This window comes from Rutidosis leptorrhynchoides, chromosome 4 (genome assembly GCF_046630445.1).
Source record: "Rutidosis leptorrhynchoides isolate AG116_Rl617_1_P2 chromosome 4, CSIRO_AGI_Rlap_v1, whole genome shotgun sequence".
NCBI lineage: Eukaryota > Viridiplantae > Streptophyta > Magnoliopsida > Asterales > Asteraceae > Rutidosis > Rutidosis leptorrhynchoides.
Window position 1 is genome coordinate 542,034,184 of NC_092336.1, and position 16,120 is coordinate 542,050,303.

The 16,120-nt window shown below is 30.2% G+C and overlaps 1 protein-coding gene across 1 annotated transcript; it reads right to left on the reverse strand.

Annotated features, from left to right (window-relative positions):
* Positions 1-9,087: 9,087 nt before the first annotated feature.
* On the reverse strand, positions 9,088-12,478 carry LOC139845108 (rac-like GTP-binding protein ARAC3). The gene is made up of 8 exons (XM_071835331.1): positions 12,355-12,478; positions 12,010-12,236; positions 11,333-11,420; positions 11,143-11,252; positions 10,588-10,651; positions 9,835-9,899; positions 9,652-9,717; positions 9,088-9,545 (listed from the first exon to the last, which is right to left on the reverse strand). Exons 2-8 carry the CDS (start codon positions 12,106-12,108, stop codon positions 9,441-9,443), a joined length of 597 nt encoding a protein of 198 aa, XP_071691432.1. The 5' UTR covers positions 12,109-12,236; positions 12,355-12,478; the 3' UTR covers positions 9,088-9,440.
* Positions 12,479-16,120: the final 3,642 nt, after the last annotated feature.

The following is a 16,120-nucleotide window of genomic DNA, read 5'->3' on the forward strand; positions in this document are numbered from 1 at the left end:
TATAGAATCAACCTCAACCCTGTATAGAGAACTCGATCATTACTGCATATAGAGTGTCTATGGTTATTCCAAATAATATATATATATATATGGGTCGATATGATATGTCAAAACATTGTATACATGTCTCGATATTTAAAATGCGTAAAATAAATAACAGAAATTTAAATAAAATTGCGAGAATGTAAATTGCGATAATTAAATTGCGATAAATAAAATGTAATCAGTTAGCTAGGAACAATTAGCTAGGAAGAGTTAACGTGGATTCTTAACAAAAATTTTCATAGTAAATTATTTGTTTCTAACAAATTTTATTTTGTCAAATGTTTTCTTCATTATGCCACTTGTTGGATTCTGATAAATCGAAATCTCAATATGAAATTGGATGAATATGGTTATTCTGTGGTGAACGGATTTGTATATCGATGGATGTAAGTAGGATAGTAAAAGACTGTTGAATCAGATACGAAGAACGTACAATGTAACTTATTAATGTGAAATCTAAATATTCCTCGGGTATTACCTACCCGTTAAAATATTTTCACCATTAACAGTTTGTACTATAAAACTTTTAATTACCATCTTTATGAAAACATATATACATATATATTTTCTTAAGACGTAATCATGAATTTAATGAGTCAATGTGATATTAAACTCATCAGATTTACGGCTAGAACTAAGGTACATAATCTCTAAAACATTAGAGATTATATAATCGCCATGAAGGACGAAGATAGTTTATGTAGAACGATTCGTAGAACGATGATTATGCTAGGGGTATAGACTGCGAGGTTGAGACGTGTGATGATGTTGTTGTGGTTGGTACTGGTTATGCTGCTGGTGCTGCTGATGGTGGTACTGTTGCTGTCGATGCTACAAGTGTTGTTGATGCTGATGATGTTGGTGTAGTAAGTATAGCTTGTAGATCACACACCATTCTTGTCAAGTTTTCTATCCTACCCTCTATCATTTCTATCCATCCACTCATCTGATTCGATAGATCTTGATTATCAATTCGAAGTTCCCTAACTTCTTTTAATATTCCCCTTCTATTGGTATTCGGAAGTAGAGGTTGAATATTTTTTGAGATTACAGTAATGCGACCTTCGAGGTGAAAAACTTTAGCAAGAAGGGTGAATACAATGTTGCGCATAGGTTCGCCGGTGAGTACATCGTTTTCTCCGATGTTAGGAGGTAAGTTTGGTTCGTGGTAGGACTCGCCTTCTTCATTTCTCCATCGAGTGAGTAAGTCTCGGACCCACCCCCATCTCCTCCAAAAAAAGAAAAATAACTAAATGGTTGAGGCACTTCTGGTTCATTGACTTCGGAGTCTGCTTCAATATACAACTCGAAATCGCTTCCGGAACTAATGGAATCCAAGCTAGGTGTAGGATCCATCTCTCACGATCAGTTAAAGGGTTTTGATATGAAATGATTTTCGAATATCGAATGATATTCTAATTATATATAGAATATCTATACATACTTCCAAAGATCCCGTGAATTACGGAGAAAATTTAGGAAACGTGTCAGATAAAGTCTACAGTGACAGATACGCCAAGATATGGATTAGTAGATATGCTAAGATATAAATTTTGTCTATACACTATTCATGCAATCATTGCAGTAAGATGTGTCTAGACTAAGAATGATAAGCAGGTAATATCTTAAGGATGATAAACTGATGATTTCCGACAAAAACGATAGGCAAAATTTTTGACATGCAGACACGGTCGAAGTCCAGACTCACTAATGCATCCTAATGACTTATCGGTTATACACACTAATGCAGACCTGGTTCGCTAAGACCACCGCTCTGATACCAACTGTAGAGACCCGTCCTAATCCATCTGGACGAAGTCCACATCGATTATAAACGATTCACAATAGTTGGTTACATCACGAGGTACTTGACCTCTATATGATACATTTTACAAACATTGCATTCGTTTTGAAAGACAAACTTTCATTTCATTGAAAGTTGACGACCTGCATACCATTTCATAATACATCCAACTATAATTGACTTAATAATAATCTTGATGACCTCAACGACTCGAATGCAACGTCTTTTGAAATATGTCATAAATGACTCCAAGTAATATCTCTAATATGAGCAAATGCACAGCGGAAGATTTCTTTCATACCTGAGAATAAACATGCTTTAAAGTGTCAACCAAAAGGTTGGTGAGTTCATTAGTTTAACATAAATAATCATTTCATAATTTTAATAGACCACAAGATTTCATATTTCCATTTCTCATAAATATACGTCCCATGGATAGAGACAAAAATATCATTCATATGGATAGAACACCTGGTAACCGACCTTAACAATATGCATATTAGAATATCCCCATCATTCTGGGATCCTCCTTCGGACATGATATAAATTTCGAAGTACTAAAGCATCCGGTACTTTGGATGGGGCTTGTTGGGCCCGATAGATCTATCTTTAGGATTCGCGTCAATTAGGGTGTCTGTTCCCTAATTCTTAGATTACCAGACTTAATAAAAAAAGGCATATTCGATTTCGATAATTCAACCATATAATGTAGTTTCGATTACTTGTGTCTATTTCGTAAAACATTTATAAAAATTGCGCATGTATTCTCAGCCCAAAAATATAAAGGGTAAAAAGGCAAATGAAACTCACCATACTGTATTTCGTAGTAAAAATACATATAACATCATTGGACAATTGTAAGGTTGGCCTCGGATTCACGAACCTATATTAATTATGTATTTTTATATGTTGGTCAATATTTGTCTAATAATTTAAGTCAAGTCATAGTGTACCACAATTCTAATGCTCGAGACTAATATGCAAAGGTTTACAAAAGTCAATTTGACTCAAAAATAATTTCCAAAATTTATAAATGATTATTATATATTTTAAATATCGTCGTTTTATATTTTTAAATATTTTTAAAAGATTTATTAGAGTAATAATATAATAAAATTTTATATAAAAATATACTTTGACATATCTTATAAAGTTCGTTTAGTAAAGATATTATGATAGGTTTTATTAAAGTAATTATATTATTTGTATTACATATTTATTTGATAAAATAACATTGATAATATTAGTAGGTAAAAGTTGTAGTATTTTGTAATAATAATTATTATTATCCTATTATTAAAAATATTAATTTTTGTATTTACCAAAATGATATTATGAGAAATGATAATTCTAATTCACGATATTAGTGAAATTTATATTAACAATGATATTCCTATTAAAAATAATAACTTTTGTAAAAATTAATATTTTTAATAATAATAGTGATAAAAATAATGAACAACGATAATTTTATCTAAATCATTTTCTTATAATATTTTAAATTTTATCATGATACTCATACTTATTATTTCCTAATTGATTTGTTAGCAGCTTTTAAATCGTCTTTTATGTCGCGTTCATTTTAGTGATAATAATAGTAAATTATAATAATTAAGTGTTACTAATATTAGTTTAATTATAATAATACTAATAATAATAAATATTATGATAACTGTTTTAATAATAATAACTTTAACGATAGTAATAAAAATAACAATTTTTAATGATAATACTTTTTATTGATAATAATAATAATACAAATAATAATAATAATAATTTGATAAAACTAGAACGACGATAATAATAATCATTTTTAAAAAAAAAATTCAATTGGCTATAACTCCTAATCCGTTCATCGAAACCATTCGACATCTAAAGGAAAAGTTCTTAATTTTTCGCTAGCTTTCCAAGGACATGCATATCTTATACCTTATCTCAATCGCAGGTGTAATTAATTCGAGATTCGACATAACCTATCTAAGGGCAATATCAAAAATATAAGAATGCATAATCCTATATTCTCAAGCACTAGTCAAGGATACACTATTGATATGTAAAAATTAATTTACGAGTACTCACGTATCAATATTGAGGTTCAATATTGCAGGAAAGGTACGTAGACGCAACGGAGATGATAAACACTAAATTGACCTCATGTGCATACCCATGAACCATACCCATCACCTCCATAGCTATAACCCATAATTTCCTTAGCCCTATCCTACTCGAACCCAGTTTTGAAATTACTCGTTCATGACCTCGTCGTAGTATTTTATGTAATACTACTAATAATATCGCTTATTAATACTTAATACTAAAAATAATAAAATTAATAATCTTAATATTAATAATAACAATAATAATAATAATAATAAAAATAATATAAACATACATATACTACGAGAGAGAGAGATAGAATATGAATGAAAATGGAACCCGTGCGTTTTATAAGACCTCTCCCCCAATCATACCCCATGCGACCATTACAGCTCATATGCACTCACAAGAATTTTGCCGACACTAGTTCTTTACACATATTACACATATGGTACGTAATATAGATTAGTTTATATATTAATTAATATATAATATATTTAATCTTTAGAATTAATTAAATATTATATTATATTTACGTGGTAGTAAAAATATAATTTTTATAAAAATGACACGGACGTGGTCTCATGACTCATGTACCACTTTCGATTTTTCGAGCGCACTCTCGTACGTTTAGAAAACTAGCCTTTTACGTTACGCGACGTGTACCTTTAATAATAATTTGATTTATTTATAAAAAAATACTTTATGAAAATATATCTTATAAAATTTGAGTGTCGTGGTCATTTGCTTCTATAAATCAGTGACTCGTTGTTTACCAAAATATTTTATTTTAAATTGAGACGTTTTATGACGAGGTTAAAATATATAGATACATTTTTAGGAATATAAATTTGTATCCAAAATCTTTCATCTAATATAACATTTAGTTTTTCAAAACTATTTATTTTTCAAAGTTTATTTTTATTTTATTTAGGAAAATAGTTTAGCGCGTAACATTTTTCTTTTTAAGAATTTAAATGGATACAAGTACTAATCGTTTTTTTTTATATCAAATGCGTCACTAGGCGGGTGTTACTACCGTATACTTAATTTGAAAACATATATATTTAATGAATACTTTTAAATACACGTTACAACCAATATTTCAACTTACGTTTATTTATTCAAAGGCAGTTTAGATAGACAAGTCATGTTATATGGAAAAGTGTTTTAGTACAGTTGAAAACTACATCAATTTATTACTATGAAATTTCTTCAACAAACATATAGAACCAAATACTATATTGTAAAGTATTTATACTTAATACCTCGCTAATGTTATCAAGTTATAATATATACATATATTCATATATAATCAATTATGTTCGTTTAATGGTTCGTGAATCATTGGAATTTGGTCGAGGTTAAATGAATGTATGAATACAGTTTTAAAATTTTCAAGATTTAACTTAACAAACTTTGCTTATCGTGTCGGATTAATATAAAGATAAAGTTTAAATTTGGTCGGAAATTCCCGGGTCGTCACACATACTAGGTTTTAGAGCCCGTGCGTTGCACGGTAGGTAAAATAATCATGCAAAATTAACTGATTTTTTTAAATAATTATTCTTTTGAGTTTAAGAGCCCGTAGTGTTCTTTTGAGTTTAAGAGCTCGTGGTGTTGACAAATTTCAAAAATGATTTTGGATGGTTTTTGTAACTTAACTTCTACAATTTTTTTTATTTTCATCATTAATATCTTTCTAATTATATATAAATTATATACTACTTAATATTTAGAGAAAATATGAGTTTGTTGAAAATTTGTGACGCAACGTTAGTAAAGTCTAGTTATATTTATTCTATGTTATCATTATATAATAAATCTTGTATAAAATAATAATGTAATTGAAATGAAAATAATAATGATATGGATGAAACTTTATAAGTTTGTTACCATAAATATATTACTCCGTATATCATCACAGTCTTCATAAGATATATTTGAAAATTTGTGACGCAACGTTAGTAAAGTATAGTTATATTTATTCTATGTTATCATTATATAATAAATTTTGTATAAAATAATAATGTAATTGAAATGAAAATAATAATGATATGGATGAAACTTTATAAGTTTGTTACCATAAATATATTACTCCGTATATCATCACAATCTTCATAAGATATATTTGACAAATATTTATTTATATAAAAAATAATATACGGAGTAATCCATACCATATTCATACCATATCTTTTTTTATTATAATAATAATGATTATATATTTAATATTTAATTCGGTTTAATAATAAAATGACACGTAGGATTAGTATAACTAAGAATTTTACACGTAAGATTATTTAACTCAGATTAATTTAGTAAATGACACGTAAGATTTAAAACATGTGCTTTATATAGATGTATAGAATATATATATATATATATATATATATATATATATATATATATATATATATATATATATATATATATATATAGTGGTAGGATCAAGAGGGGAGTAACCATTCGGGGGGAAGCGGGGGGAAGCAAAAAAATTTTTTTTTTCGTTTTTTGAAAAAACTTTGTTCACGAACATTATAGATGAGATGAAAATATGAACATTTAGTAGAGACACTTTGTGATAAATGTTTTTATTTTGGCGGAAAAACGCTCGAAGAAGTAATATATAACAATTATCGTGTTTTTCGAGCGTATTTTGAGGTTTTAGCTATTGGGATTTAGATATTAGGGTTTAGATATTAGGGTTTATAGGGTTTAGATATTAGGGTTTAGAAATTTAGGGTTTAGAGTTTAGATTTAGGATTTAGATTGAGTTTTTAACACGAACGGTTTAGGGTTTAGGGTTTAGGGTTTGGTGTTTTGAGTTTATGGAATAAACCCAAAACACCAAACCCTAAACCCTAAACCCTAAACTCTAAATCGGGCTAAATTTTACTTCACAAAAAAAAAAAAAAAAAAAAAAAAAAACGTTAATATTCTTCACGAACAATATTATCTTGAATGTTATTTTTGTCGATCGTTTTCCCGCCTAAATAATAACATTCATTACGAAGTGTCTCTTCTAAATGTTCATATTTTCGTGTGATCTTGATGCCGGAAAAAAAAATTCAAAAAAACGAAAAAAAAAAAAAATTGTTTCCCCCCGCTTCCCCCCGATTGGTTACTTCCCCATTGATCCTGCCCATATATATATATATATATATATATATATATATATATATATATATATATATATATATATATATATATATATATATATATATATATATATATATATATATATATATATATATATATATATATATATATATATATAATTGCATATGGTTAATTACACATATGAATTGACGCATGAGTGTATATGGAAACAATTGACCATTGTATTGTTAATAATGTATATACTATATATACAAATCACGAGGCCAATTTGTCAGGTACCAACCCTTTACCTAAAAAAAAAAAAAAAAAATATTATATTTATATATACAAATCATGAGATCAAGATGTTGGAACGGCATAAAATTATTATGTAAATAAAAAAGATGTAAGGTTAATTAGTGGCATAACTCATAAGAAGTACGTATAGCCATGCATATGTTTCTTTCGAAAACTTTAAAATTTATATATGGGAATAAAAAAATATTTTCATTTTCTATAATAAGTTAGATTGAGATTTTACCTAACAAATCTTCTATCAAATAAAAAAGACAAAAAAGAATAATTTATTTATGATGAAAATGGAGTTTAAAATGTCACTGTTATAGTGTTATATATACGTACTGATATAAAATACATTTGACCTATTGGTATGTAGTTTAGGTATGTGTGAGCTGAGTTGGTTATATATGTTTACCCTTCTAAAAGAATTAATTATATAGTGTTGTTTGATCACAATAAGGACACGCTACCTATATTCAAAATATTGCTTTTAATACAAGGCACAAACTAGGACCTCTAGTTCCAACCGATCGAACCATGCATCATTATCGTTGGCAATGAGGGTACACAGTCCATATCAATTGTACACCACCTTACTGAATTGGTTCATTTCTGATAGGTTGTTCGGACCTTACCACATCGGAAACAACATATATTTATTAAAAAATGTTTTATTTTAGATTCAATTGGTAATAATAAGATACCATAACTCATCAAACTTTCATAATTCATGACAATTTTTATTTTCTTGTATGAAAAAATGAAAGAAAATATATTTGACCTTGCATTAATTGATGATATGATTATGATTCAACAAAAAAGGTTATGCTGTTATTGGAAGCAAGCACTTAACGTTGAGTGATGCATGTTAAATGGCAGATATCTCTTATTTTCATGTGCTAATTACGACACCCATGTGGCCATGTGTTCATGTCATTTTCAAATTCAAATCCACTTTTGGGGATGAACACAAAACCAAATATCCATACGCACAATTTATCAAACACATTAACTAACACAGCAAATTTGTATAAGCCCATCAAAACTACTATTGGGCTTTTATGTTATGGTTCTTGTTTATAAATAACCTAACCTCGGTTAAGCAAGCGCGGCGCCACTTCTCATTATCGTCTACCGCCTTTTCATCCCCCCCCCCCCCCCCCGGGCGCGCACGCGCTATTCACGCATGAAGCGTTGTATGTATGCTCGACTTCAGGTGTCGGTGCTATAATATAGGTTGGAGTACATTATGGCAGGATCAGTCACCCGAGCAAACCAACCGGATGTAACAAATATAATATACTATTGTAAGTTTGCACGCAATCGAAATTGGTAAAGCAAATAATGGGGATGATGTCAATCAATGTCTAAGATAAATAAAGAACAACTACGATTAATTTTAAATTACTGGTTCAGTAATTTGTTGCAACAAGACACAAGTCGAGAGATTTTTAAATAAGAGAATAAACATGTGGTCTATAACGTTACCTTATGTTTATAGAAACGCTAGCAAGCTCAATTTCAGAAAATACATATATAAAAGTAAGTGGTACTAGTACAGAATAAGAGCAAAACCGACCATCTGACTGACCCTACCCACCTACCTACAAGTCACTTAACTCATTGTTACAAAGATGTGGAGTTAACATTGAACTCATGATCTTCGCTTTATGCTGCATATCAACCAACCAATAAGGTTATCATCACGAGGACAATATTGAATATGGTTTAACAATATGTAAAAGAACTATAAGAGAATAAGTTTAATAAAACATGATAACTAGCATCAAATAAATAATTAGGGTTACAAGAACCAAAACAAATTAATTTCACCCCAAACAAAGCAAACTACAAATACCCAAAATAGCCTCAACACTATTTTTTGGTGTTAAAGAAACAAAACAATATACATAAGAGCTTACAAACACCTCCAATCTACTTGCATATTTGTCACAACACATCTTAGTTTCTTGAGACAGAAAGTAAAAGTGAGCATTTATCAGATCAGATACTTTAAAAAGGTAGAAGGGTAATTAGCATAGCACGATCGACTTTTTTCACTTCCCTCCAGAGGCTGAAAACATCTGCAAAATCACAATATCGAGCACGCCTTTTGACCCTTTCGCTTCTTTTTCTTCTTTTGCTTTGGTGGCTGCAAAACCACTTTAATGGCCGCATCGAAAACAGCCTTCACATTCTGAAGGTGCAATGGCAAAGTTTCAGTCAATATAAGGATTTAACTTTTTAAACCAAAACGATTAACTTTCAATTTTTAAAACTAGAGGTGGGATAAGAAACGTCACCTGCTGTGTTTTTGAGCTACACTCTATGTAAGCAGGTGCACCAATTAGCTTCTTCAACTCCTCTCCCTACGAAGATATGAAACTTAAGTTGAATCCAAATGGAAAACATATGAAAGATTTAATATATGAAAACTATGCATAATATAATAGAAAAGGATATAAGAAATTGGCTATAGGGTCTACCTGAGCTGTTGAAATCGGCACTGCACCAGGATGGTCTGTAAAGAACTGCTTATCATCACGAAGGTCTGCACAAGAAACAATCTTTTTATTGTCATTTAATGATTCACGCTGAATAATCTCATATACAAATGGCAAAAAAAGAAAATATATACTTTTGGCCTAACATTGATTTTGACCGACTACTCGGCCGACTCAGCCCAACTTTGACCCGACTTTTTAGTGTTTACCAACTTTTAAGGCGTTATTGGGCGAGTCGGGACTAGATAATCCCCAAACCGACGTGTCGGCCAACATCTTACAACAATGCTTACATGTCCAATAAAGGTTGCAAAATCACCATTTCTTAGGAGTTTTGGAGCTACGATCACTTGTTAGCCGATTGAAGACAGTTTAGATATACAAGTTTCCTACGTTTTTACATTGGTGAAGGGTTTTTAGAAAATCAATAATGGTCCAAAACTTTCTTGAACCACATGTTTGGTCAGATATCTATTTTACTATTACATCAATAATAATAATATGTCCCTACCCATTTTGTCAATTAACATTTTAACACTAGGCTCCTATTGAGTAAAGTAGGGTTTTAATTTGAAGACATGACATATATTGGTGAAAAGCATTTGATGAAGGGTGAATGAGTTTAAACAAGTGTGAAGATAAACAAATAAAGACTAAACAAGGATTAAAAAAAAAAAATGAATTGTAGATGAACCAAATAGCATAATTGCAATTAATATTGTGTAAGAATCTAACCTAGCTTTGTTCCAACAAGGATTATTGGAACCCCAGGTGCGTAATGCCTCAATTCAGGAATCCACTGCACAATGCAAAAAACACCATAAAAATATTGCTTTTAGTATTAATAAGGTCTAATTTTTTTAGTCGAATGACCAAGTTTTATCTTCTAACACAACTCGATCCAATTCAATTTTTTGGGTGCTCTTCCAAGTACCATTCTTTTTCTGATCAAAACACATCTTTAACATTGACACAAAATGATAATGTTGAAATTGTCATTACAAATTGTATTAATGTTCTTTTATGTGTAACTGATGGTCAAAGTAAACCAGATTGATATTTTAAGGTCAAAGATAAACTCATAATAGCATGTGCATTAACATTTCTTTTAAGTAACATAAGTAAGAAAAGTATCACACAAATGAAACAAAGTGCTTTGCAATGCATATGCTTGTAAGTCACATGATATTTGCTGTGATCAAACATATAAATTAAATATAATATATAATTATTATATGCAAACGGTATGTGGAAGATGGATGCATTAGTGAAAAAGTCAAAACGAATTACCTTTTTAGAGACGTTTTCATAGCTAGCCTTGCTAATGAGAGAAAACGCAAGTATAAAGACATCGGCACCACGATAACTCAAAGGTCTCAATCTATTGTAATCTTCTTGCCCTGTTCCAAGCAATAACAAAACCTTAGCAACAACAACAAAAGACAAGGCAAATAACTAACGGCCATTTACACCAACTAACCTGCAGTATCCCACAATCCTAGATTAACGGTGCTCCCATCGACCACTACGTTTGCACTAAAATTGTCGAAAACAGTTGGTACATAGTCCTGTCAACATAAGATGCGCATTCAACAAAGTGTTAAGAGATGATGTTTTAGTGTAAAACAGAATGTAATGTAATCCCACATTATTATTCCTTTCCTATAACTCATCATATGAAACAATGAAATACAGATACAGATATAATATAAATTCGAAAAACAAAACTGAAAAAAAGAAGTAAAGCCTATATTTTTATCTCCAAGATTATATAACCAGACTCGTACAAATATAAATGAAATTTATTTATTAAAAAAAAAAAAAAAACAGTAATACAAAATACATAAAGCATTTCATTTAATTTAATAAATCATATGGGGAGGGGGACCTTGGATTACAGAAATTTGCATATAGATAGGAGACAAAAACAAGACACTCACTTTCTTTTTAATTTCCAATAACAGTTAAATACAAAGTAAATTTGGGGAAGAACATGAAAAAAAAGAAACTGAATCATGTTAAAGACTATAAAGAGATGCAATTTTTATTAAAATAAATAAATTAATTAATTAATGATAAAGATGAAGCATGAAAATTAAAACTTAATAGTAATGTAATATTAAATGTAAAAAAGAGAGATAAGTAATGATTTATTACAGTGGGGAAAGTGTTGCTGGTGTAAGAAATGAGCATACAAGTCTTGCCAACAGCTCCATCACCTACTGTCACACACTTTATGAACCTTGATGCACTCATTTCAATTTTATTCCGGCCACCGGACTTCCGATTTTGACTTCCGAATTTTGAATTTTAAATTTGATTGATTTCAAGTCAAAGGGTTTTCAATTTTTTTTCCCCAAAAAAGAAAACCCTAGAATGGTTAGCTGCACAAAGCAAGAAAAATCAAATTAGTATTGATTGATTGATTGATCGATGCATTATTTTCTTGTTGTATACGTAAATAATGGAGTAACTGTTGTTATTGTGAAAGAAAGAAAGCACCTCAACAACAAGTGTGTGAAGATGAAGAGAGAATTGGGGGGAGAGAGAGAGAGAGAGAGAGAGAGAGAGAGAGTAGGTTTGTTTGGTTAGAGGACAGGTATAACTACAGGTGTAGTAGTATATCTTACTCCGTATTTCTGAATAATAATAATAATAATAATAATAATAATAATAATAATAATAACAACAACAACTAGTTCTGGAGCCCTCGCTTCGCGCCGGGGCTCCGTTTTGAATGCGAGTTAAAAAAAAAATCTTAATCTATTTTGTAAAAAAGAATTTTTTTCGACATCTAATATTGAAGGGTTGTTCCTTTTGTGAAAGTTGATTCTTTTAGCGTTAAAGTTAGTTGATCTATTTTGTAAAAAAGAATGTTTTTCGACATCTTTTGGTAGGATTGAAGGGTTGTTCCTTTTAAGAAAGTTGCTTCTTTTATCGTTGGAGACAAAAAAAAATGTAGCGCAGTAGTGGCATATGTGGGTCCTACTGTTTGAGCACAGTGTACAAGTCGGTAAAGCGTGGTTGTTGTTATTATTCAGTATTTTTGGTGTTAGTGATGGGATAAATAATAAGTTAGAATATAGGTATAAAGTGGGGATTCGATTTGTATTTTAATGGAAGTTAGGGGGTTTGGTTTGTGAAAAGTGAAATATTGAATATTACTATTCATAACAAATAAGACAAATTTTGTCTATTAGTTATAATAATAATAATAATAATAATAATAATAATAATAATAATAATAATAATAATAATAATAATAATAATAATAATAATAATAATAATAATAATATCACGAATATTAAAATAAAACCTATATTATAATAAATCTAAATATAAATATATGTTTATAAATTAAAATACTTAGTAAATTTATTAATTAAATAGCGATTCTATTATTATTAAATTTATCATTATTTATAAAAGAAAAGGTTACACCATTATGTTTTATGTGAGATATAGTACACAAATTATCGTAAATATTTTGAAAGTTCAAATTATTTCTTATTATAATTATAATTTCAGACTTGATGTTTGAAAAATTCAAATTAAAAATAATCGAATTAAAGTGTTATGTTAGGAAGATTAGATCGGAGACGAGTTCTGGTCATGGAATTGGACTCGGGTGCTTCATTTGAACCAATACTCTTTAAGTTGGTTTCTTTGATGTTCGATTTTACAGCAGGGTTCATGTTTGTGATTCGCTAGATGTGTGGATTTGTTATTTTGGGAACATTGACTAACTCAATGTTAAAAGGTATGTGTCGGTTTGTAGACAATCGGATTCTGCCGTCCACTCCCTTTTTTACTTGTTATAGGTTTATTCCTCGGAAAGTTATTATTTTCACTTGGAGACTTTTGTTGAATAGGCTTCCGACGAGGTTGAATCTATCCAGAAAGCGGGTTGGAAATTGAATCTAATTGTTGTCACGTGTGCGGTCGTGGAGTTGAATCTATAGATATTTGTTTGTTTGTGAAATTGCTAAACAAATTTGGCCTATGATTCGTATTTGGATTGATTGTGGTTAGTGGTATCTTAGTTTTTAACTCATGTGTGTGCTTTTCATGGATTAAAAACTGGTCGGCTTCTATTTCTAAGAATATTAGGTTTCTTGCGATCATAGTTGCTTTGCTTTGGTGTTTGTGGAGATTTGGAAACGATTCTATCTTTAGTGCTACTCCTATAAAAAGATGTAAACATTTTTTATTATATTCCTTTCTTTTTCTTTTCATTGTATAACACATAGATGTAGAATCATTTGGAGTCGCAATTTGTGAGCCAAAAATCCTTTGTAATTTGTTTTGTTGGCCCTTCTAGTCACTTGCTAGAGGGTCGTGTTTATTTTATAAAAAAATTTCTTTTAATAAAGTCAAATTAAAGAATAATAGAGTAACTAGTACATTAGCTAGTAAAGATGATTTGATGAGTGTGGGCAAAGTATTTTTTTTTTCCAGTAGCTATTGTGGTTGTTACCCTCAATCAAGCGTGAGGATGATGTGAACTTAACATAATGTAGAAGAGCATGTCAGACAAAATAGTTTGTGAAAGTATGGATTGTGCTTGTGAATAGTAGTTTGTGAAAGTGTCGATTGTGCTTGTGAATAGTAAAGGGGTAATGAGAATTATTGTAAGATTATAATATAAGTTCATCTTTTTAAAATTCTTCCTAACAAAACCAACTAAGCTACACCGGAGATAGTTACGAGTTACGACAAAATATAACCTTGGGATCTAGTAATACAAATTTCAACCATAACGTAACCGGAATAAAATGGAGTTTAAGAACACACGCTATTAAACCTCTCTTCCTAAAGCAACATTATGAAACATTTATTTGAGGTTTAGTTAATTAGTTGTTAGAAGTGCAAAGTGACATAATCACCTAACTACTTGTCGGTTTTCGTATTGGGAATCATACATGACACCTACTCATTTCAAATTCCTTAAAAAATAAAATAAGTTTTATATACCGCGCGTCAGCATATTACCATTGTAGTAGTTAGTCAACGTTAACTTGCATAAGAAGTTTAAATCTCTTACAAATTTAAAGCTGCGACTAAGACCACTCCCAACCATGACGCCGTCATGGGCACTTCCTCAGCGCCACATCAGCTTTCTCTCTCCTCCTTTCTCACCACTTCTTCCCATAACACTCCCATAACACACCATTGCCAACCATGATATACTTCATCCTCATCACATACCCCACAAAATTAATTAAATACATAAGGTACAAGGTGTTTATGCTGAGGTACAAGTAAATAATGCAAAGAATTAAAGAAAGAGAAAAGAAGCTCGTGCTGGAAGAAGTCTTGGGGAAGAAAAGTTGCAGGGCGAGAGAAGTGAGGGCGAGGTGAGGGCTTGTGAGGGCATACAATTGCCAATGGAGCCCTCGAGGACAAGCAAGAATGGCGGTCCGAGGAAGAAGCGTTGGGAGTGGTCTAACAAATATCTTATTTCATGATTTAAAGCTGAAATATGAAAAAATTTAAGTCTATTGTTTTAACTCAGAAGGCATAACATATGTCATCAGATTTGTAACAATTAGTTTTACATCAACTTGAGATAAGAAATTTGAGTTTCTTATTAAACTATGACAAAGCAATATCTTTTCTCAATTCCTCACTATCGTTTTTCTTTACCTACATGTAGTGATGTCAATAGATCGGATATGGATCGGGTGCGCTTATATCCATATCCATATCCATTTAACTTTTAAAATCCATATCCATATCCATATCCATGTCCATTTAAATATAATTCATCCATCCATATCCATATCCGTTGGATTAAGCGGGTAATCGGGTAATCGGGTATCCGTTGGATGCTAAGTTTTTAAAAAAATATTCCTATTATGCAATGTAATCATCAAAATATTTTTAACAAAGATGTGTAATATATGTACGATATATGATTTAATACTATTCACATAGTTGTATCTTCGTAATCTATATTTTCGATAACATTTTAATGATTTATAGTGTACACATATAAGAATATTTAAATATATATGCATATATTTAAGTAAACATGTATATATTTTTATGTATATATGTATTTCGGGTGATAAATGGATATATCCATGGATGATAAATTGTCATCCATATCCGATCCACTAATTTTTCACATCATCCATATCCATATCCATTTATCATCCGTTTCAATCATCCATATCCATCTAAATGGATCGGATCGGATGAATATTCAATGGATCGGACATCCATTGCCATCCCTACCTACATTTGTGTACCTCCCGTTACTATT